This window comes from Panthera onca, chromosome C1, assembly GCF_046562875.1.
Source record: "Panthera onca isolate mPanOnc1 chromosome C1, mPanOnc1 haplotype 2, whole genome shotgun sequence".
In the NCBI taxonomy this organism is placed as follows: domain Eukaryota; kingdom Metazoa; phylum Chordata; class Mammalia; order Carnivora; family Felidae; genus Panthera; species Panthera onca.
The window spans coordinates 28,778,471-28,798,635 of NC_138346.1; the positions used below are offsets into that span (position 1 = coordinate 28,778,471).

Consider the following 20,165-nt stretch of genomic DNA (forward strand, 5'->3'; position numbering starts at 1 on the left):
GAAACAAAGATTCTAGGACACAGGGGGACCCAAAACATGACAGTAGTTATGTGAGATCCCAGATGACTTCAAGGAGATATCCCAGGAAAACAGACACAGAGCTGGCCTAGCAAAAACCAGTCTACTCTACTGGAGTAGAATGACAAAAGGCTGTCTCCAAGAAAAAAAATGGAACAGATGTGTTTTAGTAAACGAAAAATATTTTTGATAGACATGTGACAAATGTTACAGCATTTGGGGGAAAAATAGCTGTTAGAAAATAGGCAAGTGAATATCGTCAGGAAATTAATTCCACACACACAAAAAACGGGGTATGTGAAAGTAGGAAGGCCCGCCAGGGAGCTACTTACAGCATTTGGCTGTGTGAGATCATGTTGGCTAGGAAAATGGGGACTGGATTACCCTGGAGAAGTGCTGAAGTGCTCAGGTTTCAGAAATGTTTAAGAAAAAGGATGAAGTGTATACAGGAGAAGGCAGAGAACTACATGGCTCAGCAGTGAGTATCTGCATAGTCATAACAAAACATTGGTGCTGATTTAATAAGAACCATGATACAGGCTGAGGGAACAGAGGGAGGGAGGTAAGGCCAAGGTGAGTGAGGGAGCTAAGCTTTCACCTGGCATGACAGCAAGTGGATAGAGAGCGCTACAAATTAACTTGGTATATTTTTGTTACTTTGGTTAAAAAATAAGATTAAAAAATTAAAGCGAACAAATTGAAGGTAGAACTTTATATCACAATCATGTTTTTAAAATTTAAGTCAAATGTCAGGACCCTTAAAAAATGAGGACTACTAAGCCAAAGACTTTCCTGAATACATTTCATAATGAGGAAAATAGAAGAGATTTAGAAAACCTACAAAAAGAGGTTCACACTAACAATACTGGATCCATTACATTTTTTAGGAATAATGGCAGACACATTTTTAATTCAAACTGTTAATTTTTTAACTTTTCAACTGTTTACTTACATGGTTTAAATGGTTGCTCTTCCTCTTTTCTCGCACTAAGAATAAAAAAGATTAACTGATCAATTCTGATACAAATGCCATAGAAAAGTAAAAGTAGCTGCTAATTATCTGATGGATTACCAACATACAAAAGGAGATCAAATTCCATTTTTAAAATATAATTTCCAATAAAATTCATAATTTAAATCACCTAGCAAGAGGAATCCTATAGTAAAATCTAAAGACTTAGTTTTACTTTTTGACTCGACAGATATTCCCTGTTAGGTACAAATGAAAGGCTCCCCACGTACAAAAAGAAAAGGACAAAGCAAACCACACCAGGTAAAAATTTAGCTAATAAAAATGTTTATCTGTTCTATATCTGAACCACTGCACAGTAGTATTTTCTAATTCTCTCTATATAACTTACTTTAGTTACCAGGATCTGCCAGCTCTAAGAACCAGTCTCTGGCCAGGCACTGATCTGTAGATGCATCAGTATCCTGGAAGCATCCTGAAGCACTTATTGGTAATCTACTAATACACCTTACTAAAAAAAAAAAATGGGTCATTACACAACTGGAAAGTAATCTACCTTAAATTTATATTTTAGTGAGTATGTTAACCTAACTGGACATATCTACAGCACACAAAATCACTTTGCTCTAAGAAAGGACATCAGTAGAATAAAAGGGTCCAATGAGGGTCTCGGGCCACACTTTGTTTCCCACACTGTCTCCTTTAATGTGGCGTGACATCAGAGGTACGCACTCCTTATGACTGAGGCGAGAGAGACATGAGATAGCTTTTCTTTAACTGTCTCCACACTGTCTGTATCAGGTGGGCAATCCATGTTTCTGGATGAATCTGAGAAATACAGCAATGCTAACCAGAAGCGATCTGCTTGCGATAGGCTAAGTACACACACTGTGAACATGCAGGTTAAAACACCCCATTATTTATTGTGCTGCATCACTTCAAATATTATGGAACCCTCACTTCTTTTATTTCTGTCATAATCAACTGAAAAACTTGGTCACGTATGGCTTTTTAGTTCAAATAAATGAGGATTTAACATAACATTAAGGAAAATAAGCAGGAAAGCAGGAGTGCTAAAAAATCTCCAGTTCAGACTCTCATTCTAAATCAAGGGCACAGGCAATGTATACTAGTTTCACTTGTGGAAGCGAACCTTCTAGGAAACCCCACAGGCTATGTTTGTTCCTACAAATCCTGCCACATCACTACGTTAGGATGAGGAAGTTTTGAATAGCTCAAAAGTTCTGAATGGCATAAATGTGGATGTGAGATAGGCTTGTTTGGTTGAGCACTGTGTAAAATGGGGCCAGAATCACAGATTTAATCCCCATAAATTGATGATTTTTTTAATTTGTTAAATGAAAACCTAACTGTGGCCTAAATCCTATCACTCATCTCTAAAATGTGTGCTCTTTGGAACAGGGGAAAAAGACAAAGTGGTATGAGTTAGACCACATCTAAATCATGTGGTCAACCGACTGTGTTGATAAAGAGGTGGCAAATGTGTGAACAGTCCACGTGTTCTGCTAACTAAATCAGTGACAACGAAAGTATATCATCGCATATTAAAATAAGTGAATACATGAAAAAGTGAAACACTTAAACCAACGTATGAGTTCTTCTAGGTTCCTTCTATAATACACAAAACAAAGACGGTTTTCAATCTTTTTTTCAGAAGAAAAAAGAAATACTGTCTTACCATCCGTTTGAGATTTGCTCAGGAAAATTGTGCTTGCCCTTGGATGGTCAGAAGGGTTTGATTCCAAAGCTAAGTCTGTATAGGAAGAAAAGGTATGATGGTTTGAGTAGAAAAAAGACAGGATTTTAAAAATAGCTACACATCAATTTGAATCACTTAGCAGTCTTGGGAAGAGTTTTTAGTAATGACAAAAAGCCAATTTTAGTAACAGGAACAATATAAAAAATATACCAGGACACTGCAAAATTGTAGAATCTCTCCACACATGTGGAATAAAACCAGGCTATGTCTTAGACTTTTATTCTAACTTGCACCTAAATAACCTATGCAACTTTTAGATGAAATATGTGCCTTCCCCCTCCTACTTACTAAAAATCCCATTACCATCCTTTAAGCTGATATTAACAGCATATTCTAGAAACAGTCCCAAGAAGCAAGTTATGCTGTGGCTAATTACTGTCAGATACCAGCTCAATATATCAAATGTGCCAAAACCAAACAAGTTGCTTTTGGCAAGCTCGTGTTCCTTAGATAATCAAATGGCTAATTCTAACTCCATTCAACAAATGAACTCACTGAATTAGCTGTGGTTTATGTAGGGAGCTATACACAGGTAGAATTAAGAGGACTGTATGTATACAAGGTTCAATGTTCTCTTCTTTAGGTACACTTCCATAATAGCAAGTGATTTTTAACTTTTGCCCTTGATTTCTAAAGCCAGACTCTTGCTTCTTCTGTCCATGCTGCATGATTCATTTGGGGCTTCAATAAGACTACTTTCTGGAGCAGATCATGAGGCTACTTGTAAAAAATTTTTTCCATGCCTATGTAAAAGGTATGTCTGTCTATAGTCCATCCTGCACCAAGGTGGGAAAAAGTCTCTCTATTCATGCAAGAATACAAAAACAGGTCCTTGAATTTTCACAGAACAAGGTTTGCCACCATATGGGAAACAAAGTTGTCATATAAAAAACAAAACAAAACAAAAAACCTCTGGTGTGTCTAAGATTCCAAACAAAATGATCCCTGCATTTCCTCAAGATGTTTAGTGACAGTCTGGTAAGCAAAGTAGTTTGAGAAAGAAATAGGAAATGCACAAATAGGTTTTGTCTGGTTCCATATAATCTTTGCTCTTTTTAAGCTCTGAAATATATTTTTGGGTTACTTCATTGTGTTTGACAAGACAGCTTGATATTTCTATCAAATAAATGACTTTCATATTGCAACAACCTTTGTAAGAACCACTCAAAATTCTCTTAAAAAGGAAAAAAAAAACCCACAAAACTTTATGACACTCAGCAATGTCCATCTCAAAGCATTTAGTCAATCTTGTGAGAAACTGGACCAAGACCCTGACAGAGTATGGTTAAGAAACCACATAATAATTGTTCTGTTTTTAAAAGGGGTGTTGGCAGTCCAATCAAAAAAAAAATTTTTTTTTTTGAGCATATGACTTTGTCTCAGATCATGATCTCGCGTTGGTGGGTTTGAGCTCCGCATCAGGCTCTGTGCTGACAGCTTGGAGCCTGGAGCTTGCTTTAGATTCTGTGTCTCCCTCTCTCTCTGCCCCTACCCTGCTCATGCTCTGTCTCCTTCCATCTCTCAAAAAATAAAATAAAACATTAAATTTTTTTTTCTTTAAACACTATCTGTGGCTATTAGAGAATCAAAATATCCAATGATATATTAAAAACTAATCATTCTTACAGTGAATCCTGTCTAATTCGGCATTTCATAAAATTTATCTACCTAGAATCCTTTTTTCCTCCAAGTAATATAGTTAGAATCTTGCACAAACATCATTTGGGACTTCCTGGTTTAACAGGAATCTGAACCATCCATTTTAATGGTGCTGCCAGCACTAGAAATTTACATAGCTAAACATAGCTTTGTTCTTCATGGAAATTCCTTCACTGAATTTGAAGTTTGTTAAAACTGCTTGAGAAACTTATTCAACATTTTTATGTAAAAGACCCATAAAAATTAAACTTTTTTCACATATTTGAAAAATGAGACAGTGTCAGCTATTGGGAAAATAAATGAATTCAGCTGTGCTCAAAGCGACAAAGACTCTCACAGCTGCCTCTAACCTAAAGCTTCCAAAAGAGTTCATGACCAACTTCCTACCAAAAAGAAAGCAAATATACTGCATTTGAATCCAAAAAATAAACAGAAATGTTTGCAGAAGTAAACATACTATGTATCAGTGCCTATAGCACCACAGAAGTTTAATTAAATCTTTTCAATGGGGGGGCACCTGAGTGGCTCAGTCAATTAAGTATCCGACTTCGGCTCAGGTCATGATCTCACGGTTTGTGGGTTTGAGCCCCACATCAGGCTCCACGCGGACAGCTCAGAACCTGGAGCCTGCTTTGATTCTGCATCTCCCTCTCTCTCTCCACTTCCTCTGCTCTCGCCCACTCTCTCTCTCTCAAAAATAAACATTTTTTAAAATTGGGAAAAAAAATTAGGGGTGCCTGGGTGGCTCAGCTGGTTAAGCATCCAACTCTTGGTTTTGGCTCAGGTCATGAGTTCAAGCCCCACATCAGGCTCCATGCTGACAGTGCAGAGTCTGCTTGGGGTTCTATCTCTCCCCCTCTCTCTGCCCTTCCCTCATGCTCTCTCTCTCTCAAAAGTAAATAAACTCAAAAAAAATTTTTTTAAGTTAAAAAAAATTAAATCCAGGAAAAAGAAGTACCAGAATCAAAGGAGAAGAAGCAGGCTACACATGTACATACACCCCAAACCAAGATGTTCTACTACCGATCTAAGTACAAAAATCAAGAGCTGGGATAAAAGAAATGGCAACGTGCAGGAACAAAGCAAAATTAGCCCAAGCGACAAGAAGGAAACTGGCACTGCCCCTACTCCACCTAGAGTTCTAGGGTGGCATGTGCCCTGGGACTTCCAAAGAACCACTGAGCAAGGCCAAGCTGTGGGCTCCCAGCTAGCCTGGAGCTGTCCCATGTTTCCTTTGCTAGCATTGGGGGAGGGGTACCTTGCTAGGAGATATCAAGAGAAGAGAGCAGAACTGAGACAGGTTCTAAGAAGGCCATTTAATTCCTGGGTCAAGTGGTACCCAGTTTACTCCATGAACTCTGGTTATAGGAGTCAATATTGTTTTTAAAAATTTTTAAGATCAATTTTAATTTGTCACTGAAAGGGATCTGGTTAATCGGCAGTAATGATAATCACATTAAAGGTGCAAATAGATAAAAGTCACTTGCTCACTCCTTTAACAAATATCATGAACACAAATTTACAAAAGTCAAAATAATACTTTGTTTAAAAATTACTCATAAACTCACAACCATTACTTTGTTACTTATACGCTTTAAAGAAAAAAAAAAACAGAAAAACAACTGTAATCAGTGTACCATTTATGTCCTATTTTGTTATTGACAAGTGATCTTTACCCCATTCCAGTATATTTATTGTTTAATGTATATACAATGGCCTACCAAGCATTATTCCTATACTTTACTTAGCCAATCCCCTATTCTTAGGGTTTAGGTGCTTACAAACTTCTTATATTATGAGGGAAATCTTCATATACAAAGTTTTTAAAAAACAATTTTGTTTTTTATCTCCTTAGGAAAGATCTCCAAAATAGGATGACTAGGCCACAAGTTTAGATCATTGTCATGGCTCAAAGTATTGCTGAGTTGCTTTCTAAAGAAAGGCGGGGGGGGGGGGGGGGGGGGGGGGGGGGGAAGGGATATTAGTGTATAATGCTATCAACTCTACCAGTTTCAGCTCCTACCCGGGCTTTGATTACTTGAAAGAAAAGATTCCTACTGATAAAAATGAGGAAGTCTACAGTCTCTAATTTGCATTTCTCTGATTACACAGTTTGACTATTTTCCCCACAGTTAACAGTGCTATTGCCAGTTTGGTGAGTTGCTATGATTTGTATATACTGTACGTATTACACCTACTAAGACCCTGATGTTGTCAGTCTGCATGAGGTTTTCGGAAAATAGTAACCTTCTGTCTTTAGCCGGCGACAGTTGTCTATATAACCTGCACTTTTTGCCAATGACAAAAACCACATTGCTGCTTTATAGAATGGATATTTAAGCCACTAGACTGTAAACTCAGATACACACACACATTTCCGTGCTGTCCATTACTGTCTTCTCAAGCACCTAAGATAACTATGCAAAATCATACTATCACAAAGGTCATACTGCCAACTATTAAGCAAAGCATTACCACCTCCCACCAACATGCACTCACATATTCATGCAAGCACACGCAGTGAGAGAGATGGCATGAAATTACTATACATCTTGTATGTGAATCTAGCCCAAAATTATTTCTTTGGACACCTCTAAGAATTTTTTAAGTAATCTCTATACCCAACGTGGGGCTTGAACCCATGACCCCGAGGATCAAGACTCACATGCTCTTCAGACTGAGCCAGCCAGGCGCCCCACGAATGTTTTTAACCTAAGAGAAATATTCCTGAGTTCATGATTAGAGGTTATGATTAAAACTGTATTTTAATACCCATCACTTTTTTTTTAAATCAATTTAAATTGCAACTTAATTTGACAGCATGACAGGTTGAAGCAGGAAAAGTAGAACTTCAGAAAAAAATTAAACTTGGGTCTTAATATAAATACAGAGGAAATCTGTAAAACCATTGACATCCAATACTGCTTTTCCCCTAAGATTCTATCAGTTATACAATGCACAGATGTTAAAAATGTGAAAACACAGGCAACTTAGAATAAAGGAAATGCATTATTAGAGGCTAAATGTGGCAAAATTAGGCAACTAGAAACTGTCAGTAAATGATTTTTCCTTGTCAAAATATTAGAGGGAGAAGGCAGTGACCAGGAAACGACCTGACAGAGCAGCATATTTCACAAAGCGATTGATTTCAATATATTGATTTCAATATATCACAATTAAAATAGAAGATGTCAGCAGTTTCTGGGCTAACCGCTGGGTACCTGTTCACTTAAGGCTTCCTGCATTTACTGAACTACACTATCATCCTTATACTGTACGTGCATTCATTTTATGGCCCATTAACAAAAACATTTCAAGTCTTACAATTGCCATGTACACTGATGATTTTATCTGAGTCCACACTTTTCCACCCCAGTCAGGTAATTTCTACCGTATGGCCTTGAGCTGGCCTGCGTCACCAGAGGGCACACAGCGTGTTCCCGCATCCCCCAATCTACTCCTTGCTTGAGCTCTCCTTCCACTTCCTAGCCTCTGACAATCCTTCTAACTCTGGCTTTCAAACTACTGTACCTGACTCTACCTTGCTTCTCAGTCTTGCCTTGTTTTAACCCTCAACCCATGGTTTGGTGACTCTAACTGAGATGTGACATTTCATACAGTGAAGTACACCTTTCTTCCTTTATATATTTCTAAAGAGTATTTTTTTCTCAGTTTCCTGAACTTTTAAGAACATTTCTGGGTTGCAAGTTACCTCTATTTCATTTTACATTGTGCAATGTTAATATTTTAATTCTAAAGCTTAATTATTTTAATACACACATGCACAAAAGAGTGAGAAAAAAAGTAGTATACAGAGGCACCTAGCTGGCTCAGTATAGAGCATGTGACACTTGATCTCGGGGTTGTAGGTTTGAGACCTATGCTGGGTGTGGAGATTACTTAAAAATAAACTCTTAAAAAAAAAAATAGTATCCCACAGTAGCCCGCATGATGAGTCATTCAATAAATTCTATTCGTATAGACCATGTATCTTTAATTTACATTCCTGATCTACTGTCTCATTGTTAAAACTGGGACAACTCAATTTATACCTCTCAAAGCCGGTCTTCTCATGTGTAAAACATATCATTCCTATACTATGTAACTCAACTTTGTGAGGAGCAAAAGAAATGTAAGAGCAATCTATATATATATCATCTAAAGCACAATAAATGACAAAGCTTTCAAAATGAACTCAAAAGCAAAAAGTGAATATTTAGCATTTCACTGGAAAGTGTATGAAATGTCCACTCGTTACTCATACCCAAATATCATCTTAAGCAAATATGTGCTTTGGCTACCACTAAAGGGAAAGGAATAATACTCACACAATCAGTAAGAATTTCTCTCATTGATTCTGGTTTCTTTAAGCAAATATGCATTTCTCTTGTTTCTGTCATGCAGATTACTGTATGTCCTCTCCTTGTTTTTTTCATGTAACATATCCTGGAGATCACTTCACAGCAGTGAAGACAGACCTTGATCTTTTTTTTACAGCTCCATAGCTATCTACTATGTAGATGCACCACTTGATTTTACTAGCCCCTTACTGGACATACAAGGTACTAACGATATTTTGCTTTTGAAAATAATGCAACAAAACCTTTGTGAATATGTGGTTTCATATCTGTGGGGTATATCTTCAGAATAAATTCCTTAGAGTAGGATTTCTGGATTTAATGTACCTGCAGTGTTGTGAGATTGTGCCAATTTCTCTTTCACGGAGTAAAACCACTTTGCATTTTCACCAGCAATACATGATTATTTCTTCACAGCCTCACCAAAGAATGTAGCATCAATGGATTTTCTCCCAAAAGGAGAGAAACTACAGTATAGTTTTATTTCACATTTCTTCTATGCGTAAAAATATGTTTAAAGGTTATCTGCATTTCTTTTCCTGTGACTTGCCCATCCATACGTTTGTTGCCTTTTAAATTCACTTAATTTAAGTCAGCCTATATTTTAGACCCTTATCTTCTGTTCAATTCACTGTTGGCTCTCACCTAAACTACTGCATCAGCCTTCTACCTGCTCTCCCTGACTCCAACCCGTGCCTGCATTACACATTCTCACACAGTAGCTAGTCTCTTTTTCTTTCTTCTTTCTTTCTTTTTTTTTAAGAATTAACATCATTCCCCCACATATAATCCTCCATTGGTTTCCCATTACAACTAAACGAAGATCCGTGTTTTTTAGTCAAGGCCCAATAGGCATACAAGGTCTTAACCCACGGCATTTCTCATAGCATCCCTCTCACTCTGGAGCCAGCCCATGTCTTTCTGTCCTTTGCTTGCACCAAGCATATTCCCAACTGAGGACCTCTGCAAGGAAGCCTCCTGTCCTACACCCTCCCACAGCTCCCCCTCACTTTTAAGGCTGTGTACTTGTCACTTGAGAACAGCCGTCTTTAACCACTTCAAGCAAAACTGCCCTCCCATCCTTGGCTTTCTTTCACTTTCTTTCAGCACCTCACTACCTGACATTCTTTATTATTCATGTGCTGTCTGCCCCTAGGTCCTTCCAGAATGTAAGGAGTTAGGGTAGGGGCTTTGTCATGTATACCACCGGCTGCCCAGCATCTGGAACAGTGCCCAATAAACATCTGTTTCAGTGTACCCTAAACCAGTTAAGTTTCTTCCTATTTTCCCATCTCTACTAAGATTTCTTCTAATGCTTCTTTTGATTAGTCATCTTAGACTGGCATTACTTTCAGATCTCTTAGCGTAGTAGTTATTCAGAATTAAAGACACAAGACAGGCTACCAAGAACCACAAAAATCTAAAAGAGGAATTCTAACATCCAGTGAAAAACCAATGGTAACTGTAATTCAGTATAAGGACATTCAGTGTTAAACTACTTTACCTACAAAAGGACTCATCCTGCAGACTTAATTAAGTCATAAGACTTAATTTCCATATACCATCTGAATTCTAAAGGGAGGTACAATGCACCAGTTTTTATCTGTGCCCCCTGAATAAAGCATAATAATGGGATTGTATACTGTTTTACTATAAAAGATGCCCAACCATAAGGGGTAGGTAAATGAATGGTGCTCCCACCATTCAACAGTACACTACACAGTTATGAAAAGGCATGTAGTCGAGCTACGTGCAGCTGCACGGAAATATATCCTAGAGTGCTCTCTAGGCATCAAGCACAGTGCTAGGAGCTTTAGGTCGTTGCTTTCCTTTAAAACAAAATGCTATACAGCAGTACATGAAGAGTTAGCTCATTTTTGTTAAATAAACAAAATGTTATGTTTATACACATACAGCACATTTAGGAAGAATAAATGCCAAAATATTAATAAAAGTTCTGGATATTCTAAGTGAATGACTTTTTTATATTTTCTAAATCTTTTATATCAAATGCTTATTGTCATTTAAAAAAGCCAAAAAAAAAAACCCCCAAAAAAAACAAAAAAAAAGGAGGGTTTAAAATAGCTACTGGAAAGAGGAAAGATCCGTTGCTCAGAGGTTTTTCCACATCATATTGCCAATTCCTTCCCTACTCACTCCTCGGGGGAAGGGGGAAGAAGGGGTCACTTCAGAGAGCACTCTGGCCAGCAAATCAGTGAGGCCTGTAAGGTCAGAACATAAAAGACTGTATGAAAAGGTGGTGAGTAACAATAAAATTGGATAATAGGACTTTAGTATCTTATTTTGTGTCATTGATACACCAGTTAGAGTAGATACAGGGTTAGGTAAAGGCAAGGTAGTGGAGATATTCTTTAATCTTTTTTCAATGTTTGTTTATTTTGAAAGAGGACAGTGAGCAGTGGAGGAGCAGAAAGAGAGAGAATCCCAAGCAGGCTCTGCACTACCAGCACAGAGCCCAAAGCAGGGCTCGAACTCACAAACCACGAGAGCATGACCTGAGCAGAAACCAAGAGTGGGATGCTTAGCCGACTGAGCCACCCAGGTGCACCTAGAAAAATTCTTTTGAGGGGCGCCTGGGTGGCTCAGTCGGTTAAGCGTCCGACTTCGGCTCAGGTCATGATCTCACGGTCTGTGAGTTCGAGCCCCGCGTCGGGCCCTGTGCTGACAGCTCAGAGCCTGGAGCCTGTTTCAGATTCTGTGTCTCCCTCTCTCTCTGACCCTCCCCCGTTCATGCTCTGTCTCTCTCTGTCTCAAAAATAAATAAATGTTAAAAAAAAATTTTTTTAAAAAGAAAAATTCTTTTGAGTCTATCTGAAATCTATGCTAGGTTCTTAGAATATCCCTTTGAAAAGGTTTGAAGAAATCACATTTTTCTGAAATGTTTGAGAAAAACAAGGCACAGCATTATCTATGGATGACTTTTGTCTAAGAAATGAAGTAAATAAATTCTTCATCATAGAAAAGCCAAAATGCTTTATATCTAAGTAGGTATTTCTTAGTTTCCAGGGAAACTGATATAAAATTTTTGAAATAAAGACATTAAAAGCAAACTTTCAATGTGCCTGCACTTTAGAGTTAGTGTTCTGACCTTGTTTCTATGGAAATCTAATAGGCAAATGCTGAAATTGAGAGTTCTCTTATCAGTTTATTGAATTTCAAAGAAAAATTTAAGACAAATTGAAATGAAATTTAAACTATCATGTTAAACATAAAGGGTAAACTCTATACTTACAAACTTTTTTAACTTTTTTGGTTTAATACTCCTTACAGTCCTATGCTTAAGGTACCTTACCTCATCAGCTTTTCTTTTTTTTTAAGCTTATTTGAGAGGGAGGGGGCACAAGCAGGGGAGGAACGGAGGGAGAGGGAGAGAGAGAGAATCCCAAGCAGGTTCTACACTGTCAGCACAGAGCCCTATGTGAGGCTCGAACTCACAAACCATGAGATCATGACCTGAGCTAAAACCAAGAGTCAGATGCTTAACCGACTAAGCCTCCCAGTCATCCTTCTCATCTGCTTTTCCTAACGTTCCTCTGTCCAGCGTACTCTTGGCTTCAATTTGAGGTCACCAGAACAAACTCTTTAAAATGCATCAACCCGTTTCCCTGACAGGTTAATCTAGGTTCATGGCTTCCACTTTTATCTAGTCTTACCTATTGTAATGAATGTACAGACAGGAGAGAGAGGTAAAAGTTGCTTTGAGTTGTGAACAATCAACCTTGAATGGAAACAATCATGATGACTACGTTGGGATAGGTCTACCTTATGTATAAATAAGGTGAGAGCTGACTATGAGAGCTGTACAAGAGCTGAACCCAGCAATCTGTCACCTCCATGTCAGTCTCTTCTGTTTTGTAGTTGTGTTACACAGTCATTGCCCATCTCTGGGTCTCTCTTTCCTCATTAGCAACATGGGGAGAATACCTGCAGCCTTATTTGTAGTCGGAAGGGCCAAATGAGATTGACATGAAAATGTGCTGTAAATCTTAAAAGAATTATGTAAAGGTCCCATTTGGTCTCTCATCCAACACTACCCATCTACTAACTAGTTTGTAAAATCACTCAGAAGCTTACCTTTCAACACCAAGCAGAATAGAAGTTTTCACAAGTATTCACATGCTTTGTGTTTAAACGTCCAATTAATTCATTTAATTTGTTCATTCTTTTACAATATTTGAATATTCTGAAAAAGCAGTACTTCCCCATTACAAAGCCATGTCCCTCATATGGGTGAATCCACAGGCTTAATTATTATAATTCTTAAGAGCCCCGCTGAAGTTTTAGAAAAAGAGCTGTAAGACATTTCCTCTATAAGCTGTGGCATTTAAATGAAACGAATGGGCTAATGGGGCTTTAACATCTTTATGATACAATGTTTTCTACTTCAAAGAACATAAGACTCATTAAAGAGCCACATGGTTATTAAAGAGCCACGTTGTTACTCAGAATTATTTTTACCTAGTCCTCCCTTTCCAAAATTCCAGAGGCAAAAATCAAACACTTCCTCTTTGCCCTCCCCCCTCCCCCAACCGTTTAGTCTGAAGAACTTTTACCCCAACATTCTTAAAGTTGAACAGGATTCTATTGGCAGGAGGGGAGAGGAAGGAGAGGGAGCCATGGAGACAAACATTCTGTACAAGATCTGACACTTTAACTGCCAAACGTTTATATTACAAATTAAGGTCTAAATTTATGGTTTTTTCTCTTTGGAAACTTTCTACCAATAGCCTCATGAACCACTGCCCCGCTCATTTTTAGAACTGGCAGCATGTAAGTTAAGTCTGTTAAATCACTGAGATAGAGCAGAAGACACTTTTGTGCCAAAGTGGGAATTTTAAACTCCCTGGGTTCTCCGTTCGGTAAAAGGAAAACAAGAAACAAAAAACTATATTCTCGCAGCCCTGGCAGTAACATTTCACACTGTTCACAATGAGTTCAAGTCTCTTCTGCCATCATTTTCCTTCCGTCTTCAAAATATAGTTAGAATTAGGCAGTTTCCATCGAGGCTACTGGAAGCAGCCTACTTAAGAACACCGCATAGACTTTCGCAAGCCAATCTCTATTTTGAATTTCCTACAATTCGTCTGAATCGTCCCGCGTGTCAACTACCTTAATGGTAGGAGGAAGGGTACCATCAGGCCCTTACTTGGTCCCTTTACTTAGGTAAGGATAGGGAGATGAGGTGGATGCTCCCAAGTTGGGGTATTTACATTTCCACCGAGAAAGGGGAGCGCGTATACCAAAAGAGTCTTTATAAAGTCTCCGGAGACGTCCAGGAGACCCCCAAACAGGAAAGGGCTGCGGACTGGACGGTCTCAGGCCGCGCTGGGAAACGGGAATACGGGAAAGAACTAGGCGTTCGGGCAGGGAAGAGGGAGAGAAACTGGCCGGACACGACGGGGAAAGAAGAAAGGATGGGGACGCCAGGCAGAGCCAGCCTTCATCCCCGGCGCCCAGCCCTGAGAAAGCCCGCTCCGGGCAGGAAGGAGCCCGAGGCGGCGGCTCGGTCCCGGGGGACCCCGGGGGCGGCGCAGGCCAGCGGTCTGCCAGAGAGCGGACAGCACCGGCCCCCGAGAGGAACAAGAGGGCCCCGCCTCCTCCTCACCTTCGGGCATCTCCCGGTCGCTGATGTGCTGCAGGTGGTGGCCCTCGCCGGCTCCGAAATCCAACTCGGCGGGCTCCACGGCAGCAGGCGCCGGGGCTACTGCCACCGCGTCCCCGGCCGCCGCCTCGTAGATCTCAGACTCGTAGTTTGCCTCCGCCGGCCCCGTGCGCCGGCCCACCTTGGGGCTGGCATTGGGGGACACGCAACAGGTCAGCGTGTTCCCCATGGGGCGCCTCTACTCCTCGCCTGCGCTCGCCCCCGACTCCGCCGCGCTCAGCAGCTGCCCCCTCCCCCAACAATGGCGCGGTCGGCACCGGCAGCCCCGGGCTACGCCGGGGCTGTGCCGCGCATGCAGGCGCGGCCTCGCCCGCTGCCCGCCGGTACGCCCCGCCGCCGGGCCCCGGGCAGGGCTCCGGCCCCGGCCGCACCCCCGCCGCCGCGCCGCCGCCGCCGCCGCCGCCTCCCCCGAGCCAACTAGTCTGTGAGGGCGGCGACCAGCCCGGCTTATTTAAAAGGGGTGGGGACCCGACGAGCGCTGAGAGGCGCAGCCACTGCCGGCAGAGAGCGCGGTCGGAGCTCCTCCTCCTTCCGCCACCACCTCCCGACTGCCGTCCGCTGGCCTGGCTGGCGCCTGCCAACCGGAACACATTCTGCGGTCACCTGGTTACGAGGCACCAATCACACCCAGAGTTCCCTCCACGCGCCCGCCTCGGAGCGGAGGCACGTGACTCGCAGTGCCCCGCCCCCGCCCCGCCCCGCGGCTGCTCCGCCCCCCGCGCGGCGCGCCGCCGACTCCGGTTTCCATTCATCTAGCGCAGCCCGGAGCTTTCCGGTCCCGTGGGAAGCGCACCGGGCGTTAGTTACTCTAAGCCGTCCCGGGTCGGTGGGCGTTATAGAAAGTCTCGTTAGTAAAGAGCCGATTCCGTTAGCAACCCGATTTCACCGGGTGTGACAGCTGACTCATTTGATCGGCCACCGAACTTAGTTCCCCCCGAATTGAACCATTTTTGTAACTAAACGCTCCTCCTCTCTTGCCTTCCAAACGTTAGTTTTCGCCTGCAACTTGACCACAGCAACCCCCGGAGCCCTGGTCCTCCTCTCAGTAGAGCGCTGTGGCTTTGTGTCTTGAGTGAGACCCGAGGACACGTCACCCTTCACTTCTTTCTCACTAAAATAAGGAACGAACTCGTCCCTCCCGGCCCGGAAACGCTGGGTTTCACCGACTCGCTTTTCTCCCCTCTGCTTCCCCCTTTGATGGCAGGAGTTTCCAGATTTCCCTTCTTTGGCCAACAACCCATAAAGCACGATTTTCTCATACAAAATTGAGACCCACAGAGTGAGGTGGCACGGGTCCTGACCTGATGGAGATGATGATAATGATAGTTAACATTTGGGTAGTGCTTAGTAGTGCGCCCAACCTCATTCCAAGTTAGGTAGGTACCCGTTTAACCCTCGACAACAATCCTTTCACGGATTTTAGGGAAGAAAGTGAGACGAATTAACATTCCCAAGGCCAAGTGATTGCTCAGGTGTCGGGCCGGGATTTGAGCCCAGATATTGTGGATCCCCACAGGCACCTTATTGTGATTACCAGAAAATAAAGGTAGAAGTAAAACTTGAGAGGAAGTGACACTGTATATCAGGATATTTATTTAAGGGAGGACAATTTTTTTTTGGTGTAGATTTGTAAATGTTTTCCCTTCACTCAACATTCTCTCCCATGTGCCCCTCACTGTATGTGGGAAACCTTCGGGCCCTCAGTGAGCTCTCAGGGATAACAAAACAAAGGCTCAGAGAGTCCAATTGTCTGAGGTCACGCTGCTGGAAAGTGCTTGTACCTGGGGTTCAAACCTAGATCTAACTGACCCCAAAGTACATGTTGGGGGAAAGAGGATGGATTTTTACCCTGGAAACACAAGACGATTGAGTAATAGGAAGCTGGCGTGTCACTATCAGATGGTTTGTCATGAGGTCACTCCCAACAATAAGGACTGAAGGATGCAAGACCAATTCAGAGACTTTATGTTCAACTAGGAGAGAAGGCAGTGGCAGTGACTGAAGTGGGGGGAAAGGACTTGAGATCTTTGGGGAGGTAGAATTGCAATACTTGATGACTGGGTATGGAGGGAGAAGTGAAGAGGGAGGCAGAAATGGCTGCTAGGATTCTGGCTTTGAGGACTGGATAGAGAGCGGTGACTTTTTCCCAGAGAGAACACAGAAAGAGGAATAGGTTTGAGGAGAAAGATAATCTTTGCCCTATGAAGTGGAACATCCAAATGGAGATCTCCGGGGGAAAGTTGGATCTATAGCTCTTTTGACTAAGTCTGTTTTGTGATATCCCAAGTTACATTTTCAAAAATTACACACATATTCAACCACCCAAAAAGTAATTGGGGAGATTTCCTAAAGTTGACATGCTGAGAATGTAACATTTCCTAGTGGTTACTTTCATAGAAAAGCTTGGACTCTATGGTTTTAATAAATGGCACATTTTATGTAAAACAAAACTGTTAAATGAAAAACTATTTACAATTGTATTGTCATTAGAACATATAGAAAGTAATGAAGCCATGGGTACAGAAGTGATTGTCTTGAGAAGATGTGTATAATTTTAAAGATTTTTTAAAAAGGCAGACTAGGTGAATAGAGAGATTTAAGTGGCATTTAAGTGAAACCTGCAAAGGTGAGCAGTGAAGTCAAGGACCTGAGCACTAATCAGAAAAGACTGATTGATCGGGTGAGTTCCATGAGGTGTGGGGGGGGGCAGGGGGGGCTCACATCTGCCTCTCATATCTGCAATGGCTGCATCTAGAACAGTGCCTGGTCAGTAGGCAGCAATAAGCAATTCCCTGAAGAGTCAAGTGTGGGAAAACTACAAATGCCATGGGTTATGGCAACTGGGTGATTGGGGATGTGTTGTGAGCCTGGTGGCCGGCAGTGGGCAAAGAAATGAATAGGAGTTGAGAAAGTGAAGACCCCAACTGAGAGCTTCTTTTCCTAAACATTTTGACTGAGAATAGACATGCAGTAGCAGTTAGAGGGAGATGTATGGTTAAGGGGTACATTAAGAAAAAACCATCCTCCAATGATGGAGAAAAGGGAAGCAAAGAATAGTAATGTGATTTGAATTAAGCAAGAGTTTGACTCTGTGATATAACCTGAGACCTTGCATATGGCTGCTGATGGCTGAATTATCTCTTGGGATATATCCTCTTGGGATATATCTTGTGATTAGTGTTTTACACGGGTTCGGAATAAGCCCATTCATTCATTTTATTCATGCAATACCTAAGCTGTTACCACATGCCACATACTTTTTAGGTACAGAAGATGTTGTTTTGACCAAGATAAGCAAGGTTCCTGTTCTCATGAAACGTATCTTCCAATAAAAGAGTCAACAAGCAGTGTTGTCCATCACACCTCAAAATCATGGCCCAGGAATAACTACTGAATCTTTATTCCAAACAGTAGGGTGGAGGAAGGGAATGGAGATTTTTAAGAAGATGCATACAGCATAGAACTTACATATCATTGACTTCAAGCTTAGCCATATGGCCACACACAGCTCTACGAAAGGATCAGAAAATGTAGTCATATAGCTGAGGAACTAATGCATAGGGAATAACTGGGCATTGGATGATAACTCTACCCTACAATCTTAAGGTAAGATTAGAGAAGTCTCAGCTTAAAGCAAGGAAGATCATAATACAATTTCATATCCCTTTGCAAGCATATATGGAAACTTATGCAAAGAGTTCTATAGTGACCTTAAGCTAAGAGGACAAAAAAAGTGGAGCGAGGCTTAAACTATAGAATAAACTACCTCAGATACAAGAAAGGTTTTATGGTGGTCAGGTGATTAGGATTACATATTATATGGGTATTGTGACTAATTGGATTCCATCTTGAGTATTGTGACTAGTTGGTCATATAGAATAGGATTTTGTGTGTAAGTAATAGGTAGGGTTTCTTTGGGCAGAGTCTCCCCTTATCACCGTATTCTCAACGGCATATGTGAACAAAAATGTTAAGAATTATTATTAGACCTGATTTGATGTGGAACAACTGGACTTTTCTCATTTCTGAGTTTGGAAAATTATAATCGGTATCATTAAGCAAGTAGGGCATTTGACAGTGCTGGCATTCATATTTAAGTAATCTATCCAGTGCCTCTTCCATCTGACTCTTTCTACACCTTCTGAACTGTTCTTCTACCTTCTCTCTTCTCATAGCATGCAGGTTTCTTTCTGTCCAGTGAGTCAGTCGAGATAAGAATGTTAATTTGAATTGATGCTCTGAAAAAAATTAAAAATGTGTTAGTTTGGCATTCCATTAAGGGCAGTTCATGTTCATTGGATGCGTAGTTCTGGCCCCAAATGTCCACTGTGATTACAACTCCGAACATTAGGGCGCTAAGACAAGTTCTAGGAAGGGCCTGCAGTTTTAAGAGACTAGGAGTTTCTTTTTGCCCTTCCTGGAGCCTTTTCTCCTCTCCGCCGTTCTATGGTTTATTTGCATCCAGTTGCATTTGTCTAAGTGCTATAGGAAATCTAAAATCTTAGCCCACAGCCGGTGCTTCCTCAGATCACCTTCTGGTAGGGCTGAAAGAGCCTTTCTCTCCCGTCGAGTGCTCCGTTCAGGATCCTGGTTTTCTACAGCAGATGCGGCTCTACCCCTGGCTCCAAAGGCTGTAACCAACCGCCCGTGATCTGCACTTCACTAGTTTCAGGAGGGAACTGCCCTCCACACTTGCCCCGGAAACAAACTCACTGCCAAATCCACTTTGGAACAAGGCAGAGTATGAATAAATACATTAAATGCTCTCAGTTGTTTTTTACCCAATCCTGCCAATACTCCTTCCCTCGGCATCTCCATGCTTTGCTATTTCCACTTGTTTCACTTGAGTGATATCTTGGTGCTTTTAAGATGTGTCAATTTACTCTTAAAATGGAATCCTTGGCCAAATTGGTTTACTGAAGTTAGAACCTTTTTCTTGCAATGATTTCACGTGTTCCCTCGGTTTCTTCTGGTAGCCTTTTTGACAGCAGCCTCCTAAAATCAAGCTGATATTAGAAACACTGTAGGAAGAGGAGTCTCATTAAACTTGACAGCAGGGAAAAGTTTAAAGAAGTCTTTATCACCAAGTTTGTTCCCTGGAAACAAAACTCACAGATTTTAGGGCATGATCTTTTCCTCATGATGAGTCCATTGCCTGTTGTGGAGACAAATCAATTTTTATCCCCACAGTGTGAGATCCACCCTGTACTACCTCTAGAATGTTTTTCAAATGTTAACATTTATTTATTTTTGAGAGACAGAGAGCTCGAGTGGAGGACGGTGCAGAGAGAGAGGGAGACACAGAATCCCAAGCAGGCTCCGGGCTCCAAGCTGTCGGTACAGAGCCTGACGCGGGGCTCAAACCCACAAGCTGCGAGATCATGACCTGAGCTGAAGCCGGACGCTTAACTGACTGATCCACCCAGGCGCCCCTAGAATTCTTCTATCAGAAGGGATTAGGATAGCAAACTGGATTGATGTAGGGCCAGGAAATTTATCTTAAGAGACACGTTTGGGGGCACCTGGGTGCCTCAACTGGTGAAGCATCTGACTCTAGATTTCAGCTCAGTTTATGAGCTCACAGTTTGTGAATTCGAGCCCCATTGCCAGCCCCGAGCTGCACTGATGGTGCAGAGCCTGCTTGGGATTCTCTCTCTCTCTCTCTCTCTCTCTCTTGCTCTCGCTCTCTTGCTCAAA

General features: G+C 41.5%; 1 protein-coding gene across 2 annotated transcripts in view; it reads right to left on the bottom strand.

Annotated features, from left to right (window-relative positions):
• CCNYL1 (cyclin Y like 1) overlaps window positions 1-15,031 on the bottom strand; it is a 36,780-nt gene extending 21,749 nt beyond the window's left edge. The window contains exons 1-3 of one of the 2 annotated variants that reach the window (XM_060623226.3): window positions 14,412-15,031; window positions 2,688-2,762; window positions 971-1,005 (exon numbers count right to left, since the gene is read on the bottom strand). In XM_060623226.3, coding sequence (XP_060479209.1) covers window positions 971-1,005; window positions 2,688-2,762; window positions 14,412-14,637 — 336 coding nt within the window. In that variant the 5' untranslated portion in view covers window positions 14,638-15,031. The remainder of the gene's footprint in view (window positions 1-970; window positions 1,006-2,687; window positions 2,763-14,411) is intronic. The other variant, XM_060623224.3, reaches the window with a different exon arrangement.
• Between the last annotated feature and the right edge of the window lie 5,134 nt (window positions 15,032-20,165).